This window comes from Cydia fagiglandana, chromosome 12 (genome assembly GCF_963556715.1).
Source record: "Cydia fagiglandana chromosome 12, ilCydFagi1.1, whole genome shotgun sequence".
NCBI classification, from domain to species: Eukaryota; Metazoa; Arthropoda; class Insecta; order Lepidoptera; family Tortricidae; genus Cydia; species Cydia fagiglandana.
Genome location: NC_085943.1, coordinates 6,392,719 through 6,419,156, shown reverse-complemented (window position 1 = coordinate 6,419,156; position 26,438 = coordinate 6,392,719). Strand labels below are relative to the sequence as shown.

The following is a 26,438-nucleotide window of genomic DNA, read 5'->3' as shown; positions in this document are numbered from 1 at the left end:
ATTTAACCATAAAAAAATCTGGGTGCATATACTTAATGGGTGTTTTACCCTAGAAAAAGGCAAAATGATTAAAAACTGTATTTAAGTACCTAGAAAATATTTATTTACGAGATTGCTGATAGATCTATGTTTAACCTAATATTAAAATAAATATCTATGTATATAATGTACCTATAGTATAGCTATATTTAGCTTGTGACGTTATTGCAGAGTAGTCTACACCAATCAAAAGAATAAAGTAACAGTTGAAGGAGTGTTATGTGCAAATAATCCAATTGACAATAAACACATATTATGTAATGCGTATTGTACGGCATCACACTAGATAAAACATAACATCTATGTACGTAACATATGACTTACATTGTTAAATTAACTAATACTTGAACACATTTAACACGCATGTAAATTACCCAAAAATTTGAGATGGACGGAGGCACGTGAAACCCTCGGTTTGGGGCTTTTCTGAGTTTTTTGGTTAATTTGGCCTTTTGAGCCTAGGTAGGTTAGGTAGGTAGGTATCCCGGTCTGGAGACTCCTGGAGTAGTCTTCATCATAGGGGTCGAGTTGATTTCGCAATCTTGGCTGCGAGGTCCATCGTAACGAAGGACTCCACGGGGATGGGTGTTATTTCTTTAAACTTTATTTTTATTTAACGTTTTAACACGAGACAAAATAATAACGTACGATTATATTGCAATAAACTATTTACATAAAAAATTATATTAACACAATCTTAAATAGAACTCTCCATTCAGCAGCTCGGCATAGACCCCACGGTGTGTTTGATATTAATGTCATTTAAAATAATTATTTGTATTTGTTTTCTTTAGCATCAGCTCAATAAGTTCTTCCAGTGAAACCAAGTAGTTTTCTATCCAAATAACATAACTATACAAAATACAATGTGCCGATAACATAAACTAAGGAAAAATAATGGTCGTGACCCTCCCAAGTGTGTATAGACTCGAGTTAAGTGAAACAAGTGCACATCAAATACCAAGTCATTAGTCGCTTTAGAAGAATATTTCGGTAAGTTTTAGTAGATAGTTAACTTAATGTTTTCTTGATTAGCGATACATTAATTAGATTAATTTTAAGAATATCGTTATTTTCTGTAAGTAGCGGTAATAAATAGCTTTAAATATCTAATGAATGAAAAACAATTTATTTTTAATCTAAAACGAAGTGCGAAAATTGGTTACTTGAAAAACTGAAGTTTTTTTCAGTCAATCAGGCAGAATTCTTGTTTTTATGCTCCATTTTCGGCCTGTGGTGCCTATTGATGGTTAGATATTTGACATAAACATATGGGCAGTAACAGGTAGGTACAGTCAGCATTTAGCGACAGCCAAAGTGGACAAATATTTATTTATTTATTTATTTATTTAAACTTTATTGCACAAGCACAGGAAAAATGTACAAATGGCGGACTTAATGCCTAAAGGCATTCTCTACCAGTCAACCATTGGGTCAAACAGAGACAAATGTTGGTGCAGGAGATACATAATTTATATACATATTTGACAACATCCTTATATAGTATCAGAGGTGTGTTACGATATATTTGACCACTTTGACTGTCCCTATCTATTTAATGCTGACTGTACCCTGTGTGCTAACATGGTATTTGGTAGATTACGTGCCTAATAGATTTTAAATAGCTACATTATGTCAATTAAATAATTAACGCAACTTTCGACGCGAATTTATTAAGGGGTCATCCATTAATTACGTCACACGAATTTCTAGGTTTTTTGACCTCCCCCCCTCCTTGTCACACTTGGTCACATTTGGCAAACCCCTCCCCCCTAGTGTGACGTCACATTTTTTCTACGAAATCGCCAAATCGAATTAAGTAAGTACCTAAGTATTATTAATATTTTATCAAAATATTTTTGACTATATAAATATTAGTAATTTTATAACCCAAAACTGCTTAGGAAAGAAAATTAAACGAATAAAAACGATTATCGTTTAAAAAACTTGTTATTTAAATGTACAGCGAATAAAATAATTTAAATAAATTTTCGGTTACTGATAAAGTTAAAGTGACGTCAGAAAGTTTGTGTCTCCCCCTCCCCCATGTCACAATATGTCACATTTTCTTGACCCCCTCCCTCCCCCTAAACGTGTGATGTAATTAATGGATGACCCCTAAAGTATTTTTATTTTTTAACAATTGTTACTTTTGCATTTTACTTACCCAATTTTTGTAAACAAATGTGTAGTATTTCATATCTTTATCTATAATGTTTACATGTTTTTTTTTATCCTAGCCTAGCTACTTGGTACCCGAACTACCAATTACCTTATGGCTCCTCTACACGATGGGCCAACGCCGGCCACTGCAAGGGACGCAGCCATGCGGTAGAATGAGATAGCAATATCACTTGCTCCCTTTAACGCATAAATGCGTCCCTTGGAGTGGCCGGCGTTGGCCCATCGTGTAGAGGAGTCATTATATAGAGAGCAGTTGAAATGTAGAGCGATGGCACACCATGACACCATGTTCGTGAACTCCCTATATGATTATAAATATTTTAAGTATTTACCCCCCCTATTCATAAACGCGCTACAAACCTCAATTAGCTAATCGTTTGTCTTTATCTAACATTTTCACTGATGTATTTGTAAGAAAGGGATGAAACATAAATTAACTAAATCAGGCCCGTTCATGAATAGGGGGGTTAGAATGTAGCATGTTTAACGCCCAAGAATTAACGACATACTGAACCTAAACCCGTTCTCAGTGTTGCCAACTCGGATTTTGAAAATATGCTAGACTTAGGTCTAGATTATGCCAAAGTTTTTTGAAATATGCTAATTATGTCACTTGAAAATACATACTTAAAATAATGTGGTGTCTAAAAATGTTCTGTATAAAAACACCGTACTTAGTCAGTAAAAAAAGGCGCAAAATTCAAATTTTCTATGGGACGATAACCGGCGCATATTGTTGTTGCCAAGTTGGTGATAACTTGGCTTAGACTAAATTATGCTAAAAATTATGCCAGATGCTAAATGGAAAATTTTGGTTCCAAAGCGAGTGAAAATATGCCAGATCTGGCATCATTTATGCCAAGTTGGCAACACTTCCCGTTCTAGACCTAGCATTTTTATCGCCTTATGTTTCTAGGTAGCGGCATGGCGTGTATGGAGTATATTTAACCTAAATACCTCGGCTTAGCGGCTTCAGCTTTTTGAGAGCTTATAATGCCAAGGTACTAACTTAGCGCATGTGCATGAATTAATAGGTTCTTTATTTAATGGTGGAGACTGACTTGTAACAATTGTAACAATGCTAACATTTGTAACATGTAGGTAATCGTCACATCTCGAGCATTATAATAGTCAATGTAGCGAGCAGCTTTCCTCAGTGTTGCATACTTTACTTTCTGTTGGTTTTCAGACAAACGTTACAATTGTTATATATTAATTTCCAGCTCTACAAGTGCTTTTCGCTTATTTGTTTGTGCACATCTGAGGCTTGATAGCTTGGGCTTGACTTGACTTGACCTTGAAATTTAAAATGTCAACTAACATATAGACAAATATATTGCTTTCTTGTCTACATAAGATGAGAGGCACTTACTCGTAAAGTATTTGAGCTACACTATCTTTGACACTATATTGTACATTTGACGTTAACTACCATTGCATTACCTATAGTGCACTTTTGTACATTTATGCAGTATGTTTATGGTAGGTACGAGTATATACGTGATATGTGTTATGTTTGTTTGTAAATAATTGCTATATCACCTGAGTTTCTTGGCTAGAATTCACAAACGTATTAAACGTCATAATATTTCACATAGGTACTCACCGTCAACGTCGTAAAACCCCTGAGTAAAACCCTTTAAGAAAATCAGACACTGCAAGAATTAGTGAAATTTGCCAGTTTTATTCAGTTCCAAATGGTACCAATTTTAATTTGGTAATTCAAAGCAAAATTATTTTTTGGTAAACTCAAATAGCCGAAATGGTATATGCCGAAAGAGTCGTGCTGTTCTTTCCTGCACTATAATTCCATTCCTATATACATCACGTGCACAAAACGGACGAACGCCTTGTCCCAAGCCTCGTAAGAGTCGTAAGGCTTCCAATTGGCTATTGTCAACGACCCCCAACTACCAGTGACGTTTTTATGAGCACGTTCGAGGAAATCCTAGTCTTTACTGAATCATCCTTAATCCTTTTAGTGGCCGATCCTCGCTTAGACGCGAAAACGGCTCATTTTATCTGTTTTATCCGTTATCAAGGCAGAGGCTTAGAATAATGCGAATTAGAAGATTAGAAGAATTAGAAGTTCATAACATAACAATCAGGCAGATCTTGAAAAATATAGATTTAGTAAACTGAAATGTACTCGACGTAGGTCAGTAGTGAAACTCTGGGCTTTTATACTTTGGTAAGAACTCTGGTACTCTGAATCGAAATAGTTGAGACAAGACAAGTAGAGACACGACAGGGAGGTAGAGTTGATAAAGCTCATTTTTAACTGTTAAGATGCGCGTCCATTTCAGCCTTAATTGCGTTCGATTGCTGTATTGGAAAAACGTGAAATTCAAACGAGTAAAAATGACCCCCTTGCCTCCTAACAAGCTATTTAAGATTTTGGTTCCAAAAGCATTGATAAGTAATTTTCTCAACTTGTGGACCAAAGTTGCAGTATTGGACTATACTTTGGAGGTTTTACGGTACCTAAACCTTTTCGCCGTTATTCCCAAAGTCTTAAAGTTTATTTTCACAGGTCGGCGGGCGGGTCGAGTTGCGCGGTCGTCGGCGTCGAAGAGGCGAGCGACAGCGACGAGCAACATACGCGGCGGCATCTCCGCGTGCCTACACCGGCGCTACCCGGACAGTGAGTCCCTCAGATATATAAATTTCAATATCATGGCGTAGGCGGGTTGGTTTAGGCGATCGATCGACAGGGACACAATGTTTTAATGTAGTAGCCATACGGTGTAATATTGTAGAGCATCTCCACCATGATTAGGTGGTGGAGGTGCACAATAGAGACAAGCGGCATACGCGACAGCAACTCCACGCGCCTTTACAGCGTATAGCCATAAGCATCATACAACAGGTGAAATGTCTCCACCAGTTACCTGAAAATTTAGTTAGGTGTGATACATGATCTTTTATTTACAAAACTATAGGTATCTATTTTCCGAATAGATTTAACCTTCATTTTTATCAATGTTTTATTGAAAAGCAACTATCATATCGATTTTTACCACTTTACTCACCTGCAAAAACTTTATTTGGACTATTCAAAGTGTACGTATGTATAGTATAGTACAACATAACTATTTACTTGCACTGAAATGTATGCATATAAGCCCAACTAATGCAAAATTATTAAGTAAGTGGGAGTCGTATTTCTATTTATTCATCTGCCTATCTCCAATGCAAATATGAGATAAGACATGAAACGACTGTAACATTGTGTTGTGCCGTGTAACTGAAAAGGTGTATATTACATAAAATCATGGAGTTGTTGACAAAACGATATTGGTGTTACTAAAGTGTTTTAAATCGTTCCTGAAAAATTGCCGTTACTTTCTTTAACGCGGGGGTCGCCAAAGTGCGGCTTGCGAGTCGCTTGCGGGTCTCTAAAAGCAAATATTTAGAGTAATAACGTAATAACAGACAATCTTATAATACAAAGACCGATATTTTATAGTATTTTTCTTAAAAGGTTCCTGAACCCTGCATAAACGGGATCAGTTAAAAAGTTTAAATTTTCCATTACGACAAAATACTGACTGATTTTTAACGCGGTTTGTGTTCTTATAAACTTTGTTTTAAACTCTTTTAAGTGCGTTTGGTGTAATGTTTCTAAGGGTGCCTTTTTAACTTCGTCTTAAATAATCGTAACTGTTGTATTTAAACCATAATGGAGGAACTACTGCCAGCTCCGTCAGTCCCACACTATGGTCGTGTGAGATTTAGTTTGAGGAGGGACAGTCTGCCGTTAGCTACGATTCGGAAGGCATTCTTGAAGTTGCACCGAAGCGAGTCGCTGCATGCCGAGAGGAGACAGTAAGCAGAAACATTTTTTAATTTGTTTTATACAGTTTCATCTGATTACTTAAGCCCTTAACTGCCCAATTTACTTAAGAACTATACAAACACCCTCGAAACATAACATTATGTAGATGTACTTAAACGTAATTTAAGATATGGGGGTTTATTTAATATTAGTTTTTAAACTGTTTTCCAGATTATTTTATGTAAGACAAGCTATTAATTATAATAACAGTAATAAACGTTTTAACGTTTAACCCATTTCCATTCGTGTTCTGAAATCGTGTTCTGCTAGAATTAACGACCGAATCCAATTGCAGTAGGTACCTACTCAATCTACTAGGTACTTACATATTTTACTATGCATATGATATTAGGTATATGTTTACTTTAGATTGAGTGGGACAACATACGCATATAAAGTACCACTTTATCGTAACGTCATCGTCCAGGTTGACTAGGAAACCGAGGCTTTCGGAAAAATAGCATAGAAAATACATTTACAAAAAATTAACTTCGATGTAATCGTGGGTAACTTCAAATATGCGACTTTTTTGTTTCGTCTAAACTAAAGGCTATTTAAGCAACATAGCGGAAGCAGTTATAAAGTTGACCCAAAAATTTTTTATTAAGCTATGAGCTTCATCAGATATGTACCTTGAGTAATTCTAAGTATTTCAAGCCTGGGAGGCAATAAGAAATGTGTGTCTACTCGGATTTGTAATGGATTCAAACTTTCAACCCCTTTTTAACCCTGTTAGGGGATGAATTTTACAAAACGCTGAAATTACTTTTCCTGTCTTTTAATAATATCCCCAAATACAAAGATTCAAGTCCCGCGTTCGAAAATTTTTTTGATATCCATACAAACTTTCAACCCCTTTTTCACCACCTTAGGGGATGAATTTTCAAAAACGCTGAAATTAGTTTTCTTGTATTTTAATAATATATCGTTTTACGAAGTTTCAAATTCCTAGCTTAAAATAAAACTTGAACCCCATACAAACTTTCATCCCCTTTTTAACCCCCTTAGGGGTTGAATTTCTCAAAATCGCTTCTTATCTCTTGTACACTTTATAAATGTAATCTAGTGTGCAAATTTCAACTTTCTATCTTTTGTAGTTTCGGCTCCGCGTAGCAAAAATCTCCAACCAAATTTTTCACCTTTTTACGTTTTTCTTGTAAAATTACTATGAAACTGAAAATAACAAATATCAGCAATGAATTCTACGTCTTTGGTTTATACGAAAATGATACCAAACTTGCCCTAGTACCCACCAGGATCAGAATAGATTTTTTTTAAAGATGACGGGTGGAGGCCGTCTTTGTACCCCACCCTCCCCCCCACTTCAGGCTAGAAATGCTTAGAATTACTCAAATATCAGATGTGATGAAGCTCATAGCTTAATAAAAAATTTTTGGGTCATGTATGGGAGCGTTACATAACTGATTCCAGTAACAATATAATATACGAGTAGTCTGTAGATATTCAAAATGAACACAACTTTATTGTATAAGTCATTTTGATCTCTTTAACCACTTGGTTAGAGATGCGCCCGCCCGCGCTAGCAGCGGAGTTTGCGGAAGTAGCTATTTAGCTGCTGACTGTACCTACGAATTTAAGTATTTTGTTGTAATAACACTACTATGGATGGATTCATAGTACTTACACGAACATGACGAAGACCTTATGTACCTACCTAGAACATCACGAACACATGGATTTGTGTATACCTACCTACCAGTGGCGGCGCGTCAAGCATATCCATAGGCAAGCCGGGGCTAATTTGGCTCACATATTTCCTTTACAACTCTGCTCAAACGTCCAAAAACAGGCAAGCCGGTGGGAATCGGCTTTAGGTACACGTTGAAGTGTAGACACCTATACTCGTACTTTGTGAACCATATTTCCTCTTTTCATCTCGCTTGTGCGAATGAGGTCAAGTTTGAGACGTTCACGAAGAATGGACGAGAGTTTGAGATAGATAAGATTGTTTCTACATGCATAGTTTATCATGTCGTAACATAACCGTCTTGATAAAAATGATAAAGAAACAATCTTAATTTATGTTTTTGTATTAAAACTGCGTTTACATTCTCGCGTGAGAGGCTAAGAGCTGAGGGGCTGAAAACCGAAATTCGGAAATTGCGGGGATCTTTCTCTTCTACTCCAATGAAGGCGTAGTTAGAGTGACAGAGAAAAATGCCCGCAATTTGCGAGCTTCGATTTTCGCGGTTATAGCCCTGTTTACACTCTTTTTCGTCATTCACCCGCCACTTAGGCTGCGTTTCCACCAGAGATTTGCGAGGATAAGAAAAGAGGGATGTGTTTGATAAGAAGGAGGAATAGCATTTGCGATCCTAAGGTATTATTTTGATGAAATTTCCATTTCGGGAGAAAACGGTTTCGACTAACCAAATCTTAACAAATCACTTTGATTTCGAGTTGATCGCTTCAGCATAATCATGCGTAATATTATTTGATCATGTAATGTTCTCATCTACCCTCAACTGGCTTAAGAAGCAATTTGAGGGTAGATTTTGTTTATTCTTTTTTAAATACCTAGAGATACAGACTATAAATGCGTGGACAACTACAGGGACTACTATATATAGAATAACTAAACTCCCGGCCCTCTTAAGGTCAATGAGCACTCACGTGTTCTGATTGGTGAACTTGTCGGCTGTCGCCTCTAATGGGCAGTGACCTTTTCTCAGGGACATTGTTACTATTGCTTAGAGTGTGCGAGTCGAAAGCTCGGGCAGACCATCATAGGCCCGCTCCACACTCGCGGCGCGAAGTTGCGAACGCGAGTGTAGAGTCGATTTCGCAGATCTGCGAGTGTGGAAGGACACGTTCGAAGTTTGAGATGGGGTCACAATTTAGTATGAGACCAACTCGTAAATTCCAAAGAAGGCTATTTCATATATTCTTGCTAATTAGGGGGGTTGAACTCTTCTGCGGATAACATTAGGTAGTATATCTCATTATTCTTTATCAAATCTCAATAACTGAAGAAAAAATGTATCCGGCCTTGGAAAGGTGCAGCGTAAAAACTAAATTTCGATTCTCTCAACTTTGTGACCTCTAGAACTCAACAGGAAAGAAGAGTTAGAGAACGGGATGAGTTAAGCATACAATAACATTTGTATGAATGTAATGTACATACCCAATCACGAGGCCAAAGGAAAAACGGAGTGACGGACCAAGCTAACTTTGCATGACATGTACAATGCAAAGTGTGGAATGTTAAATTTCTACTAAAATATGACCTTTATAATGACACCCCCTCACTTTGTTCTCTTTTAAATCGGTGCGGACTCTTAGGACTCTGCCAACAGGACTAATTACGGGTGTAGAGACAGAGACAGACAAATTACGGGTGTAGAGACAGACAAATTACGGGTATAGAGACGGACAAATTACGGGTGTAGAGACAGACAAATTATGGGTGTAGAAACAGACAAATTACGGATGTAGAGACAGACTAATTACGGGTGTAGAGATCTTATTAGGCTGGTTTTCTTTCTAATCTCGACTTCACTTCGTTAAGCAATGAAAATACAAGGTGTCTCTCATTAGGCGAGGACGAGGTGAAAATAGCGACTATAGCGAGTATACCGACCCAGTTTTCGAATTCTTCAAGCGACGTGAAATGACGTCAGGCGACGCCACGCCTCCGCCAGGAGTGCCAAAAGCTACGTCATTGCGTTATAAATGTGATACAACTGTTCAGACTTTTCCGATAGCTATTTAGGATCCGTAATGGGTGACGTCACTTGATACGTCTACACTAGGGGCCCGATTCGGATTTTGAAATAAACATCTATTAGATATTTTTTAGACATCACCAAGATACGATAACGATATGTCCAAGATCTAACCCGTCAAATTTGACATTTGCGCGATTCTGGAGATACTCTTGAACGATTTCCACAGGATATGATTTAGAGATCCAATTCACATCTAATAGATATCTTACTCTATCTAACGTAAAAGTGACATTGGTTGGCCGAATTGCGCTGCAAAAGAGAACTAGTTGATATCTAAACTATAACGTATCTAGAATGGATCGTGTACGTGTCGTCTCTTGTGAATATCTTGAAGTTCGAATACGGCAGTAAAAAGTAGTGGACACTGTCGACAGCTAGATATTTTAAAAACTTCATAAAAAACGTACGGCTGCCTGCCGTCGACAACTGAGCTTTAATACAATGTGACCATAGAAGTAGCATCCTATAGAAGTGGTGTGCGCGTGCCTCCGTGAGGGACAAAAGTTTTGTCCCTCACGGATGTTTTGTCACAAAACATACGCAATGCGACAATATTAAAAAGACGTTTTAACATTCCTGACAATATACTTACCAAAAACAATCTACGTAATTCGGTCGGGTTATTTGTTGCCCACCATAACCCAAACTAACAAAAAGGTGGGGAACAAACAAAAAGTGAGACTATGACAAGGACAAGCAATAGTACCGCTTTCTCTGCTACTCCTACTGAAAGTTCTATAAGTGTATCTCGTTCGGTCATTTGGCCCCTCCCCCGTGTCCTCTCTATATTATTGTACCTCTATGAATGTGACTTATTTTCGTCGCTCTGATGTTTGTCTTGAAAGAAGACCTGTTTATATCAATATTCTATCGATCTTCTAGCGAGTTAACTTACTTAGGTATAGACGTTATAAGTTATGCCAATTCAAGCAAGGTCTATAGTTAAAATACTAACTGAATCTTCTTAAGTACTTACATACATTATAGTTCGTTTTTTTAGCATTAGAAAGAACTTGCAAGAAGGTAAGAGATCTTGACATGTCTTTTAATTGAAGAACGCTTATTAAAAGTAAAAACGATTACTTATGAAAGCAGAAGAATATAAATGATCGTATTAGATTCATAATTGTTATATATTTGTCGTAACTTATTTTTAAAATGTGTTTTTCACTTAATAGACATATCAAGATTGTTTACCTTATTTCTAATGCTAAAAAAAACGAACTATACATACATACATCATACTCCTACCACTTTCTGATATATCCTAGAGGTCAAGGTCCACTTCTCGACTGAACTGGGCTCTACTCAGGACCGTCTTAAATTATGCTGGGGCCCTTTTGGAAAGTCATCATTCATCATCATATTTCAGCTTATTTACGTCCCACTGCTGAGCACAGGCCTCCTATCATGTGCGAGAGGGCTTGGGCTATAGTCCCCACGCTAGCCCAATGCGGATTGGGGACTTCACATACACCTATGAATTTCTTCGCAGATGTATGCAGGTTTCCTCACGCTGTTTCTTTCACCGAAAAGCTAGTAGTAAATATCAAATGATATTTCGTACATAAGTTCCGTAAAACTCATTGGTACGAGCCAGGATTTGAACCCGCGACCTCCGGCTTGAAAGTCAGACGTCATATCCACTCGGCCACCACTGCTTTCGAAAGTAAAGAAAGCGAATTAAACTAACATTTCTCTACTAAGTATGATCTCCAATTTTTATAGGTAATGAAATATAATATTACTGTCTGTCCTTCGGGGCCCCCTGAAGATGGGGGCCCTGGACACGGGCTCTACTCTCTACATACAATTACCTGCATTATCTAGCATAGCACATAGTTATACATTGAGATAGGATTGCGTGATACCTATTAGGTTAGTCGTGGTCAGCATTCATGACGGTAATCGCATTTCACAAGGGACCTGAAGCGTGAAACACCGTTTGAGTTACGCCAAGCAGCAGGAATTCTGCTGGCGTGCAAGGGACTTCATGTTACTCATAACATAACACAACCGACGTTTTGCAAGACGAAGCGAATATTTTATTTTTGCTACATAGGCGCCGCATGAGGCAGAGGTAGTACGAAACCTTATATTGTAGGTCCTAGGCAGCATCATAAATTGGAGTGTATTTTCGGGTACTTTACAACGTAGATGTACAGGTTGCTTGCATAAGTGCCTTGACTCATAAAGAAGTTGTTAGGAAGCTGGCCGCGTAGCCAAGATGCCAATCGCTTACGCTCCGTAGCGATCGAAACGCAACTGTCACTGTCACGCTAATTGGGAAGAGTGATAGAGAGACATAATGCTTTTCGTTGTCGAAGCGATAGCGATTGTAACCTTGGCTAGGCTGGCTGTTAGGAAAGTGCGTCTCAGTCAGTTATATATAAAGATTAAATAATAGGTACTCGTAAAGCAAGGTTGCCTTCAATTTCCTATTTGTGGTTTAGTTTGTGTGAATTTTACAAAAGAACCTGTTTTGAACATTTTTCTCGTCGTCCATCGGGATAGGCCTGGATAGGCTAAAGAACTAATATAAGCCATTGTAATACTTGGCCATACTGATTGTACTTGTGAAAATCCTGGTAACTGTTTAAAAAAAACTTGTAGAATTCGGATACTATCCCCAAATGTTGAAGTGGCGGTGAGCGAAAAGGGAGCTCGTAAATATTCGTCATTTCTAGTAACTGATATTATCGATCAGTTTAGATGCTGAAACTTAGTACATACAGTAATAAAAGCCGTTATTTACAAGCGCCAAGCTTCCAAAGTTCCCGGAAACGTTGTCAGTGCACTTTGATGTAAAATGTTCTTCCAAGCATCTTCAATGCGTCATCAACGTAAACGCTCTTAATATTGTTTACAATTTTACAGGATTATTTTACTCACATTTTCACTGTTTACCTACTATTTTTGATGGTGTGTGAGTCAGCTTTTTAACGGAAGATTACTCACAAAACCTCTTTAGATCATTTTTTACCCGACTACGACAAAGCCGTAAAGAAGGGTTATGATCTTTGCTGACTGTGTGTATGGATGAAATGTTGAAGTGATGCTATAACTATAAGTAATGATGATAATGATAAGTGAATACCTAACATAGTCGCGTGTTTCGCCGGTGCGACAAATATATTGAGTTGAGTGTGAAATGAGGTATCAACCACTTGTAATTTTACTTCATATCTGAGGGCTGAGAGCATAAGTGAAACATATACATAGCATAGGTCATTATTATTAGCGTATCTACACATAGCTTAATATGCATATTTCGATCACGTCAATCACGTGTCGGTTAAATACTGAATTTATTATTACAAATTGATATACTTAAAGCATTTATTTACATGTTTACGGGTAAAACAATAACAAATAAAAAATATGTGTATGTGTATATATGTATGTGTGTTAAAAATATGTCTCATGAAAGTTTAATATCGAAAACAATAACACTTATCCCACGTCTCCCAACTCGTGAAATAATCCGTCCTTTATTGTTTGGGTGTTTACTAATTCCAACAGGCTTCTCATGAAATTTAGGAATGTTTCCAGCCCAATATTAGAGGCATTGAACTTTAGGCATATAGATACCCTCGCAAGTCGCATTTGTTCAGCTCATTCACCCCTAAAGACCTGTGCTAAATTGTTTATATAAACGAACAAAAGTTGTAAAAAAATTCAACCGAGTAGGTATTGTTAATGTAATTAAAATACCTTAACTTACATTTGAGATTTGAAGCTCTTGGTGGCAGAGAGGAAGATCTTTAGAAAGATCCTAGGCCCTACAAGACGTGAGGATGGCTCTTGGAGAATGAGGAGAAACTTGGAGGTTGAAGAACTGGTGGGCGAGCCCAACATCATCGGCGAGAGCAAGGCTGCTCGACTTCGCTGGCTCGGCCATGTGGAGAGGATGGGAGAGGATCGTGCGGCTAAAAGAGCTTATCTGGGGCGACCAACTGGGAGACGTCCGGTCGGAAGGCCTAGGTACAGATGGATCGACGAGGTCCAGAAAGACCTGTGTGGCATGCAAGCGGCTGAATGGCGTCAGATCGCACAGGAAAGGAACGAATGGCGCAATCTAGTGTCGGAGGCCAAGATCCACTTCGGGTCGCTGAGCCAGCGAAGTAAGTAAGTAAGTAAGTACATTTGAAGAACGATTCAAATGCTTCAATTAAGCAGATTGCCTTCCAAAAAAATGCTAAAAAAATTATCTACTTACTTATAACAAGTTAAGCGTAAAAGAAATACTAAGTGACACGTGCCCATTGAAAACATTAAATTTGTTACCTAAGCATAACAACAGCGCTTGCCTAAGGGGGTGTCAAGTTTGGTTCCCGGTAACCCAGGTGATCCTGTTTCACTTAGCTTAGCTTTTCAGTATTGATCGTACCTAAATATCGCAATGTAGACTCATGATTTAACTATTCAATACTATACAGCTAAAACGTCACTTCTAGAAGTATTCGTTTAACTAGGTAAATTTATACAGTATGTGTTTGACCATGGGGCTTTAATTCCAGGGCTTGATTTTACTCGCTAAATTGAGCTAGTTTTACTATGGGACCAACCCTAAAATCGGGGAAAAATTTTTGGCTTTTCTATAGAAAACGACAACATCTGATCAGCCAAAATATATGAAAAAGTAAAAATTTTATTCGGGATTTCGGGGTTCGTGCCATAATAAAAGTAGCTCAGTTTAGCGAGTAGAATCGAGCCCTGGATTTAAAGCCCCATGGTCAGTAACACCCTGTAGATGTAATCTTAAAATATAAGTTTTGTGTATATTTGTTATGACTCTGTCAAGAAGTTTTCTTTCTGTTTATTTACTCTTTGTGTATTAGCAATTTGCACTACATAATTATTGGGTCAACTAGTAAGCAAGTATGCGGCTGCTGGCCTACACGTGTGGTAGCCGCGTCAGTTGGTCAGTCAAGCCCACACACGGGGCAAGTCAGCGAAGCGGTGAGACGCGAGATTCGCGAGAACGCAAGGCAGCCGTGAGCCCGTGAGGCGCTTGGCTTGGTGTTTCAGTTGCTTAACAGCTGTTACACGCCGCGTACGTGTTTCCGAACGCAATTGGCCCGGCTCGTTATTGACACTATTGACAGAAATGTCATTTTACTTTTTGAAGTTTTAAATTTTTGGTTTGATCACATAAACAGAACATCGTTTATGTGCAAAATTTCGTGTAAATTCCCTAAAAGTGACTGTATTTGGCAGTATTAATAAATCTAACGGTGTGATAGTTTCGGTTTACAAACAGTGACGTTATATTGTTTACTACTGAGTGCCTAACGTACTTTTGACAATCTCAATTTGGTGAAAATAATGTTTATCGACTTTCTTCATCTGAGATGAAAACTAATCAAATCTCTCTCGAGAGTGACCTTAATCGAGCTACGTGTCGGATGACCTTCTAAATGAAGGAGTCATATCCTGACGAAATTATGCTGTGTTTCGTTCAAGGTTTTGGGAATGGATGCGAACATGGTTACAATAAGAGTAGAGAAATTACCGAATGCAATCAAAATGCTGGTTTGAGGTTATCTAAAAGGAGGTCGCAGGCTAAAAAGGTGTCATTACAAGTGCAGACAAATCTAGAAGTGAGTGAAACTGTTGACGATGTGGAATTGAAGCCTAAAAAGACTCATTTGCTGGTGACTGGGAAGTCCCTGCGTCTGTCGTCAGGGGACAGGTTGCTCCGGCTGCCGGAGGTCAAGAGGAGCCTAAGTGACAGGTTCTCGGTAATTACTGATTCAAGCGGGAAGAGGCCCAGTAAAAATCTTCTGACTATTAGAAAAACATGGTAAGATTTAAATGCATAATATTTACATTTAATAGACATTTTTAGAACTATTATACTAATGAAAAATTTGCTAAAATGCTAAGCTTTCTCATTATGAATCATATCATTTTAAATGTGAGTTTCGAAAACGCTTCAAAAGGTGCATACAGATTTAGCCTGTGCCTATGCACATTTAAATTGGCAAAAGTTATAGATTATAGTTTTTCACTGGCAGGGTTTCAGCCACTAAAAGTCATCATTTGCGCCTATTTTGTGTGATGAGTTGTACTACTCTTGCCGACCCAACTCAACAAAAGAAGCCTAGCAGATCATCAATTAATACCTATCTACAAAACATATTAAGGACATGTGGCCATGTGGCTAACATTGGGAAATTTCCTGTTAGAGCATCAGCTTATGGTTCAATTATTTTTGTATGCAAAGGAAAAATGTTTTATTATTAATATATATCGCTAAAACTATTCAAGAAGTAAGAATTTTCTATAGGTAATTATTTGATTTTGATGTATCAATATAATATTATATGTTACGACTCATTGTTTACCTTTCAACAATACAAAATACATTACACTGATTACTACACTGCATGAACTAATATTGATAATGAAATTCTAACATTGGCCATGAAAAGTCAGAAGGTGTATAATACCTGTTTTTCTCCCTCCTTTGTTTGATTACTTAGCCACCCACGCTTGTCGGTACCAGGCTCAAACATTGACAATACATTTGCCTATGGACATAGATAGATTATGGTATACAAAGTTGTATTGGTGTCAAGGCCTTTTATAGTTGGGCCTTGACACTTAGTAATCATATGTGAGTATAATAATTCCTATTAAGAGACTGAATAAAATATTATACAAATATTGCAAAGGTCTTGGACACCTTACCTCTTATGTGGCTTTCCATCACAGAAGTCTTTATGTTTCAAGTGCATAAGGACCTTTTTATCTGAAATTCTAACGGAAAATATGTTTTATGAAAATGGGTCATTTTGTAAAGGACTTTCAAACAATGTGGTTCATCTTAATTTCTTTTTAATTTACCTAAGTACCTATACTACTAAAATGTCCTCTGTACATGACTTGCAAAAGCAGTCTTATTTAATGTCAAATTTCTATGAAATGATGACCTTTAAACCATGTATTTCTGCACATTCATGGAATACATGTTGAATAGTTCTACCACTAACCCTAGGTGGTTGGTAAAGAAATTGCGGTAGTGTATTTGTAGTAGGTAGAAGGTAGCTGTTTGGGATATAAGAGGAAATATTAGCGGTCACTTTTCCATACAAATTTTCAGTTTGCCATTTTCAGTCTTACAAGTTTTTGCTGTGTTCTCTTGTGGTGTTGAAAATAGCAATGATTTCAAAAACACATCTTATATCAGCTTATCAATGTTTGTTAATCTTACACAGGTGTACAAAATCTAAATCAATATGTTCCTTGTCGGGTTTTAAATGATAAGCCAGATAAATATATTGATTAGGTAGCTATCTAGATTATTATTATACTATCTAGATATTGCGCATATGTTTCAATGTAAACAGGTATTCCTACCTAGGACATTTAGGCACGAAATATCAATTTGAAAAATGTTTATTTCGAAAAAAAACTTTAAATCTTGTTAAAGGAATTTAAGAGGATAGTGAAAATCGGCTTCGCCATACAAACGTAGTCTCCATTTTCGATCCTCTCTAGTTTTATTTACACAATTTGATGTATTATAACGATAACTGGGCCTTCGCGTCTGATTTTATTTGCATTTTTTCGATTATTATGAGATTTGGGAGATTTTAAAAATTTGTATGGAATTATTTTTCGCTTCTAAGTCTATTATGAGAAGAAAATTGGTTAAAAATAATCAAAAGAAGTAAGTAGTGCGCGCGTATAAAAAGGGACGATCTTTTTCTCTTAAGCCAAAGCCAGATTGTAAGCGTATAATCCCCATTACAGTAACCCTATGAAGCAAACGGAAACTCATTGTAATTATTATGTTCAAATAGCATCAGTCGATTATTCTTTGAAGTTATTTCAGTAATGCAAAGTAGGTCGAAGCGCACGCCATGGTAGATCCATCACAGAGGTTGCGACACCCAGTTTGTGAGAGATTGAGAGATAACCGAAATAACACGGGCGAGATGAAGGCCCAGGAGAACCAGTATAAGGCCCTCTTCCATATGAACGATACGCAGAGGGCCTTCCTGTCACACTTACGTACGAATTCACAAGTGCGACAGAGAGACAACAAGTCGAATGTGGTTCGCGGTAGGCCCTCAGTTTTTAGACTGCTAACAGCAGCAACCGTATTACATTGATGTAAAATTGATTAAATTTGTGTAAGTATAAGCGAAAACAAATGTTAGCAACAATTTTTAATACGCGTTGTTTTACATGCCAACAATTAATAAACAAGGTATTTCAATAGCAACAATTATCACTATTCTTAATTAGGTCATTTATTTATAGCCCAAAACCCAAACCCAAACCGGGACCCTATTACTAAGACTTCGCTGTCCGTCCGTCCGTCCGTCTGTCACCAGGCTATATCTCACGAACCGTGATAGCTAGACAGTTGAAGTTTTCACAGATGATGTATTTCTGTTTCCGCTATAACAACAAATACTAAAAAGTACGGAACCCTCGGTAGGTGAGTCCGACTCGCACTTGTCCGGTTTTTTTACTTTTGCTTATAGGACTACTAAGATTAAAGCCCTTTTGCGCAACGCTCACAGGAAAACTCAGAAAGGGACTCGACATTTGTTTGAAGTCTCGTAATATGAAGCCAAGTTCATTCTCAATTGGACTCAAGGTTTGAGTTCTAACCAACTCGAGTATAGGTGCCCTCTGCTCTCCCTTTGATCATAGTTAAGGATCAAGGCCACGTTCCACTGGCGCCCGAGAACTATTCTCCGCGTTTGCATAACGAATCGGAATACTTGGCTAGTAACGCGCTGGTAATAACCTGGTTGAAAAAATGGTGTAACACGCTTGTTGAAGTCCAGATTACGGTTGTTACAAGAATAACAAACATTTGGAAGAATAATAACGTACCAATGGTTTTTATTATTAATACCGCTAATCCTATACTGTTAAACCACATGAAACATGAACAGTTTACATCGAGCATCGTCTCTTAAAATTTGCTGAAGGTATTGACAGGAAAACGCTGTTAAACCAGATTATTTTCTCGCTTTTGGCAGTAAGGACGACGTTTGTACTTCATCTCTGTATCCGCGCTATATACACCGTGTTTTTATTGAATTCCGTTAACTTCGGGGTATGGTTAAGTACGTTTAAGAGAACTAAATGACATAGTTAATTTAAAAAAAACAAAAACAATTTTGCTTTAAAAAAAATGTTTAAAAAGTAATTAAATGTAGCATGTAGTATTGTTTTAAGACGGCCATTACATTTAACTCAACCAAACAATTGAAATCGGTGACATATCAATGTCATTTCGAACATCGATTGACCGAGATTTTACTTAAGTTTAGTAGCAAATGTATGAACTCATTCTAAACACTAATCAATATGTAAACCGGCCCTAAGGCAAGTGTACACGCTTGTAGAGGCCTTAAAGGAAAAAAATAAAATATTGATTATCTCCGAAATGGAGTTAATTAGAATATCGGTGTCTTTGAGAAAGTTAATTGATTTAAGCTCAGGAATGCACCCTTGAAATTAACGGAAAACAAAAAAAACACGGTGTACTATACCATACCATACTCGATTCTGTCACAGAATAAATAATAGTACTAGGTACAGAAGCTTCACTCTAGTAACAAAACGCGTCTATTACGACAGAGATGAGCGCGAGCAGGCGTCTGTTAAGTTGCGCGGCAACTCCTACTGCTAAACACCAAAATTGGTGTGGCCCGCATGTACTTATAGAGATGCGACGAAATCGCGGAGTGAGCCACGCCTGGTTCTGTATGATACTGTTTGATAAGGCATGAAGGGCCTAATAACCAGCAGCGACCGTCGTGGCAAAGGTTTATGTGAATGGTGTAACGGTTAACTGAAATCTATTACAAGCAAAACTGGAAACACGTCATCCACTATACCCACCTACACGCAAAACGGAAGCAAGTAACATGCCTTTACATCTTGATTATTAGGTACTGAGTCCACGATCATAGCTAAAATGATTAGATACTAACAACACAATTGCCGCCTTTCAATAAGTCGATTCTAAACCGCGGAGGACAATTATATGCGGTTGTCTAGGATTGTTTTTGAGTCAACTGACTAGACTAGAAAAGTCTTATCTAGGTATAAAATGATTAAGGAAAACATTGCGAGAAAACCTACTTCCATGCGACGCACTTTAAATTATTCTTAACATCAAACTGTTCACAATTTGCAGACGAAACTTTTTCCGGGACGCAAGCTTATTTGCTGCCGTCTTGTTAAAAAAAATACATATTTCACTTTTAACATTTGGAAGAGGAAACTGTTATTTTTTAGCAACTATAATTGATAAAATAATAATCGCTCACTAATTAACAATTACGAATATTAATGAGTTTAACATTAACATAATTTCAATGTTTTACTCCATTAACGAAGGTCAGATGCCGGAGATGAAGACCTTGCCCTTGCATTGTATTGTGTAGTATAACAAGTTATTATAAAGATTATTTATATGCGTAACTATGAACCATAATTATACGGTTTTGCGAAAAGTAGTTGTGAGTACCTACAGCTATTTAGGATAAAAAAAATATGTGTCCTTAAAATAAATCGATTATTGTTTTACCTAAGATAATAATATAAATCTATGTAATTTTTTCCTCGCGCGGCATCGCTTTACTTACAAGGAAAATGGCTGTTCGCAAACATCGAAGGAAACCAACGCGTTACATTCGATAAAGGTCACACGATTTACGAGATACCTATATAAACACCTACATTTACCAATATTTCCATTGTATATTCTGTGAGTTATGAATATGAATGTGAACACATCCCTTCCGATATAATCTTACGTTGGTGACACTTAATTACTACCGAGGCTGAGATCAAATGTACTCTTTTGCTTTTCCGGAATTCTTCATTGCATCACCAAATAGTATACCTATGGAATTGTATGTAGTTATTGACTTAGATTTCGTATGGCCCTAAATGACCTCATTGATTACATATGGACAAAACTGTCAGTATAGACTATTGAGTGGTCAGTCCTTAACTCGCCCATTAACCTTGACTGCATTAGTGAATCAGTTATGAAGCCTGCGGCCATTCGTCAATTATAATATCGACCCCCGTCCGTGAACTTTGACAGTGAGCAATTTGTCAACTTAAACCAGAGCCTAGAGGTTAGGTACTTACCATAAGGCAACTATGGCAGAATATAGATTATGCAATATTCATGTAATAAATACACTTGGCGTCACAGAAATCGCACACCTCCGCCGTAAGACAGCACTTTATCAGAATCAGAATTATCGCATGATAAACTATAACATTCACAAGTATAGAACAACAAACAAATATAAACATAAAATATATACCTAAATAAGTAGATGTTGAAGCGTGACCATTTCGTGGTGGTAAAGCTAACCGAAAAGTCAGCGCTGATCTTCCGGCGAGACCATTTGTGAGTCACGACCAGAGATGTGACTTATTTGAAATACTTGTATTTAAAATGCAAATACAAAATGCAAAATACCTATTTTGTATTTAAATACCTTTTGAAGAAAACTATTTTGTATTTTATTTGAAATAGTTTTTAGGACCTATTTTCTATTTTCAAAATACAAAATACTTTATAGTAGGTAGGTAGGAGTTACAATCTCTTCTGATGTTACAATCCTGGCAACTCTCTCATTCTTTTAACATGGAACTGTTGAATCTGTTTAGTAACGTCGCACATGACCACAAGCGTAGCGAGTGGTTAAAAAAGTGGAATCTTGAGTGTTGGGAGGGTTTCAAGGCACGAGAGGAGAACAAACTTTTCTGCCCTGGTGAAACACAAACGAGACGTTTTCATCACACTAACGAGAGGCATTATACTAGCCAGGCGCGGATCCAGCCCTCAAAAAAGGTTGTGGTCACAGACACTCCAAAATCGGCCAAGTGCGACTCGAGGGTATAGTTGAATCATCGAGAGCGTGGAATTGCATATGTAGTAGTATTGTTTGTTTACAGGCATTCTATATTTGAATTTTCTATTTTCTTGTACTATCAGCATACAAAGAGGTTGTTATATATATATCGAAGAACTAAAAACAAAAATAATGTCAGTGTGAAATTGTCAATATTATTTACGTTGTGCGTATATTTTTAACTCTGATTTGATTGTATTCTCAATTAATTATTGTGTCCGCCCGTACGACTACGAATAATTTTTATATTTAAAAAAAATATGGCTGTAAGTAATTTTGGTCCTATTGAGAGTCAAAGTAAGCAAATAATTTTCAACTGTTATAAATATTTTGAACTTGAACTGACGAAAAATTTAAACTTGCCTTACACCGCTGCCCAGTTAGTTGAAAAAGCTACAGGTGTTTGTCTCTCTACTGTTTATAACATTGTGACTGAGAGCAACAGCGAGAAATTCGCAACAACAAAGAAATTCATCTCCCCGAAGAATAAAAAGTTGCGTCCTTGTCCGTCATCAGCAGTAGACGATTTTGATCAGGAAGTCATCCGGAGAACTATATACAATTTTCATCTGTCCCATAAACAATTTCCAACCTTAAAGGGACTCCACTCTGTGTTAAAATCCGATATAGATTACAAATTTGGCATTTCCACCTTACGAAAACAAATACAAAAATTAGGATTTAAATGGAAAAAGACCGAGGACAACCGAAAAATATTAATGGAAAAACACAACATACGACTGCTAAGAATAAATTACCTTACCAAAATTGCGGAATATCGATCTCAAGATAGACCACTAGTTTATACTGATGAAACCTACATCCACACTTCACATGTGTCCGGAGAAGCTTGGACCGATGGAACAGAATTTGGTGTAAAAAAACAAATCAGTACAGGCCAGCGGTTAATAATAGTGCACGCAGGAGGAAAAGATGGTTTTATTCCCAACGCTTTGTTAATGTTTAAGGCAAACCAAAAAACGGGAGATTACCATGACCAGATGAACTTTGTCAACTACGAAAAATGGTTAAAAGAAAAATTAATACCGAACCTCAAACCGAATAGCGTACTTATCGTGGATAATGCGTCCTATCACAACAAACTTTTGAATCGTGCTCCAACGTCAAATTCTAATAAACAAGAAATGATGGATTGGTTGACAGAACACAACATTTCGTATAACCGGTTGATGTACAAAACCAGTTTGTATGAATTAATTAAACAAAATAAAGAGCGGTTTCGCGAGTACCACATTTTAAAAGAACATGGCCACTCCGTATTACGATTGCCACCGTATCACCCGACATTCAATCCGATCGAAAATATTTGGTCCATGGTAAAAGGATATGTAGCAAAAAGAAACGTTTCATTAAACATGCAAGGCATTATGAGTTTAGCAACTGAACGAATGAATACCATCACTGCTGAGGACTGGGAAAATATTTGTCACCACGTCGAAAGTGAAGAAAATAAATATCGATGTCAGGAAGGAGAAATGGATCAAATAACAGATAATTTTATTATCAATATTTGTGACAGCTCAGATGAAGAACATGATAGCGAATAAAAGAGAAAAACTGAGGACTACTACTTATTCCACTTCTTGAGTATGTCATTTTATTAAGTTAAGAGAAAATTATTCTCCTTTTGTTGCAAACGGTACAACCACTACAAATGCAATTCCATCTTCTCGATAATTCAACTATACCTGATGATTCCCCGACCAATAAATTCTACTCGGGGAATCAATAGTGCACCCTATTAGGGTTGTGGGCATGCCCACCGTGCCCACAACGGTGGATCCGCGCCTGATACTAGCTGTGAAACATTACAAATTAATGCTTTAAAAGTTGGCCGATAAAAACCATCATCCATACCTACATCCTACCGGTTAATATGAGCAAACAACTAGAAATTTGCACTTTAGATAGAGGATTGATTTCAAAGAATAAAGAGAGTCTTTTCAACTCGGAAATTTCGAGTAATACTTTTTAATTCAGACTAGGTATTCACTACTCAGAGTACCTATCGAAAAGTATTTGTATTTTAAAAAAGTATTTTGAAAATACCTATTTCGTATTTTGTATTTAAATACAAATTCAAAAACTATTTTGTATTTTGCATTTGAAATAGTATTATCAAGGAAGTATTTGTATTTTGTATTTAAATACTTTTTATAAAGTATTTTTCGCATCTCTGGTCACGACACTTTACAGTTAGAAACTATGCGAAAAAAATAAAATTTATGCTTTTCCTGCAATTCTTTAAGTATTGTAAACACCACTTATCCTTTCTTCTTATCTTTTAGGGTTTCATACCAAAACGGTAAAAAGGAACCCTTATGGAGCGACGTCCGTCTGTATGTCTGTCACATCGCTAGTACCTATATCTAGCTAGAGAACTGTTTACAGTAGGTATTTACACTATCGGTTTTTAATTTAAACAATACACAGATTACCATACTAGCGGCAGATTTGGTCCTGAAAATTCTAGTTCACTCCTAGCGGCTCGAGAGTTTCTAATAATTCTAGACACGTTGATTACTTGATTATTCATGATTCACGGCGTAGGGTCATTGTTAGCAAGGATTGTTCCTTTCCTGTGGATAACATCTAGGTACTTACGTTTTACCGACACGTGCATTTTTATTGCCCACTGTTTTTCCGATAATATATAAATCGTGCATGAATATGATAATAATAATAACAAATCAACTGACAAACGGCTCGATTCTGAAAATAAATTAGATCTCTACTAGACCTCAACAAATTACGATATGGATAATTTAAAGATATTTGTAAGATAGATATGTCAAATTACGATATGGATAATTTAAAGATATTTGTAAGATAGATATGTCAAATTTGACGTCTCCGCGATTCTGGAGGTCCTCTTGAACGATTTCTACAAATTATGACTTAGATATCCAAGTCACATCTAGTCGATATCTAATGTAAATCTAGTTGATCTCTATATCGTATCTAGATCTTGTGATTATCTCGTTTCCCGAATACGCGTGATAGTTATTCATTTATATTTTAGTAATGTTAGTATAAAACAGAGTCTTCCTAATAGTGCCTTTGCCTACCATATTGCTCGATCGTAATAAAGTGTCTTCAATTAGAAAATGAGAATTACTTCTTTAAATTTTTAATTTTCTGCGCCGTTAAGATTGTTGTCGGTTACGTATCTAGTGTAGGTACCTGCCAACTCACTAACATCGATACAAAACAGGAACTTTTCCTCATAAACAAAAACAAACAAAACCTTAATAAGAACAACATCCGTAATCGTCGAATTTTAGGAAACAACCCATTTTATATGTTTACGGAAAAACAATACGCCATCGCCATGCGGGTTTTTGAGACTCTGATCATTTTGTTTATCACATTATTAATTCTATAATTTCTATATACAACAACAATATTTGCTTAAATTCAATGCCATTTTAAGAACAATAATACCTATGTAACTATAATGATTAAAATATCGCTTTGACGTCGTGGCGTGGTCAGATATATTCTGTTGGCTAATTTCAACCGATTTGTGTATGATAATTACTTTATTTGTTATGCTTTATGTGCCATGTACAAATACGTAAAATAAAGGGCTGAAACGACAACAATTTTGGAAATATGCCAGGCCATGTATTTCAATTGCTTACCGGACGCTGGCGAAGGTCGGATGCGATCGAACCAGTATAATTGTGCCTTCAAAATTCGTAACAACTCTCTGTAATCAACGATTACTTGACACTGGTTTTCCTCAGACGAACGTTCGCCTGTGGACGGTACATTTAAGAACAGCAAAGCTTCCGACCACGGGAAGTTGTACAAAAAGCCAGCACAACCCGACTATTTCCAACGGCCTCTCACTTCAAAGGACCGCGCCGGGACGTGGGCATGTTTAATTCAGTAGGATAGCGCCGTTAAAGATAACCTTGATATGTCGGATGTTCTATGAAAATAGTCACGTACCAAAAGTTCGTTAGGTCCTGTGAGTAAGATAAAGCGTGTAAGTTTACAAAGGCGCTATAAATACTCTTACCCCCTCATTCATAAACGCGCTACAATCATCAATTAGCATCGTTTGTCCTTATCTATCATTTTGACTTATTATTTGTAAGAAAGGGATAAAACATAATTAAACTAAATCAGGCCCGTAAAGTTTTATGAATAAGGGGTTTGATCTATAAATACTATATAATATTTTAAACTTTCGCGTTTTGAACACATATTAACTCACATTATATGCGTGTTTCGCGTTAGACCCGTCTATAAATACTACTTTAACTTATTGAAATCTTACAGTACATTTTAATAATTACCTAAATAAATGGATTATATTTTACACAGTGACGCATATTTTAGTTATTTTACCACAATGACGCATATTTACCGAAAAAGTAAGTCTATCGATTACGCTTTTAAGTGGCTTTTAATATTGGTTGTTAATAAAAGGTCCTACGACGCCAAAATAATTTGCAGTGTATTCCACAAAGTCACAGTAGTTTACTGCATAATAACTTGTATTACACTTAAACGATATTAGTGAGCAAAACACCAAAAAAACGAGATTTTTTAATTCAACCGGTAAACCAATTCTGCCATACATTGTCGGAAAAATCTTTACGTCAAAATTACATTTCAAGCTGGATTTGGTGTGTAGCGGATTCCTTACTTAATGTACATATTAGGATTCCGTTAGAACCC

The 26,438-nt window shown here is 36.8% G+C and overlaps 1 protein-coding gene across 1 annotated transcript in view; it reads left to right on the top strand.

Moving 5' to 3' along the window:
* Window positions 1-26,438, top strand: part of LOC134669490 (uncharacterized) — a 106,842-nt gene that overhangs the window by 10,002 nt on the left and 70,402 nt on the right. The window contains exon 4 of the mRNA XM_063527077.1: window positions 4,757-4,867. Coding sequence (XP_063383147.1) covers window positions 4,757-4,867 — 111 coding nt within the window. The remainder of the gene's footprint in view (window positions 1-4,756; window positions 4,868-26,438) is intronic.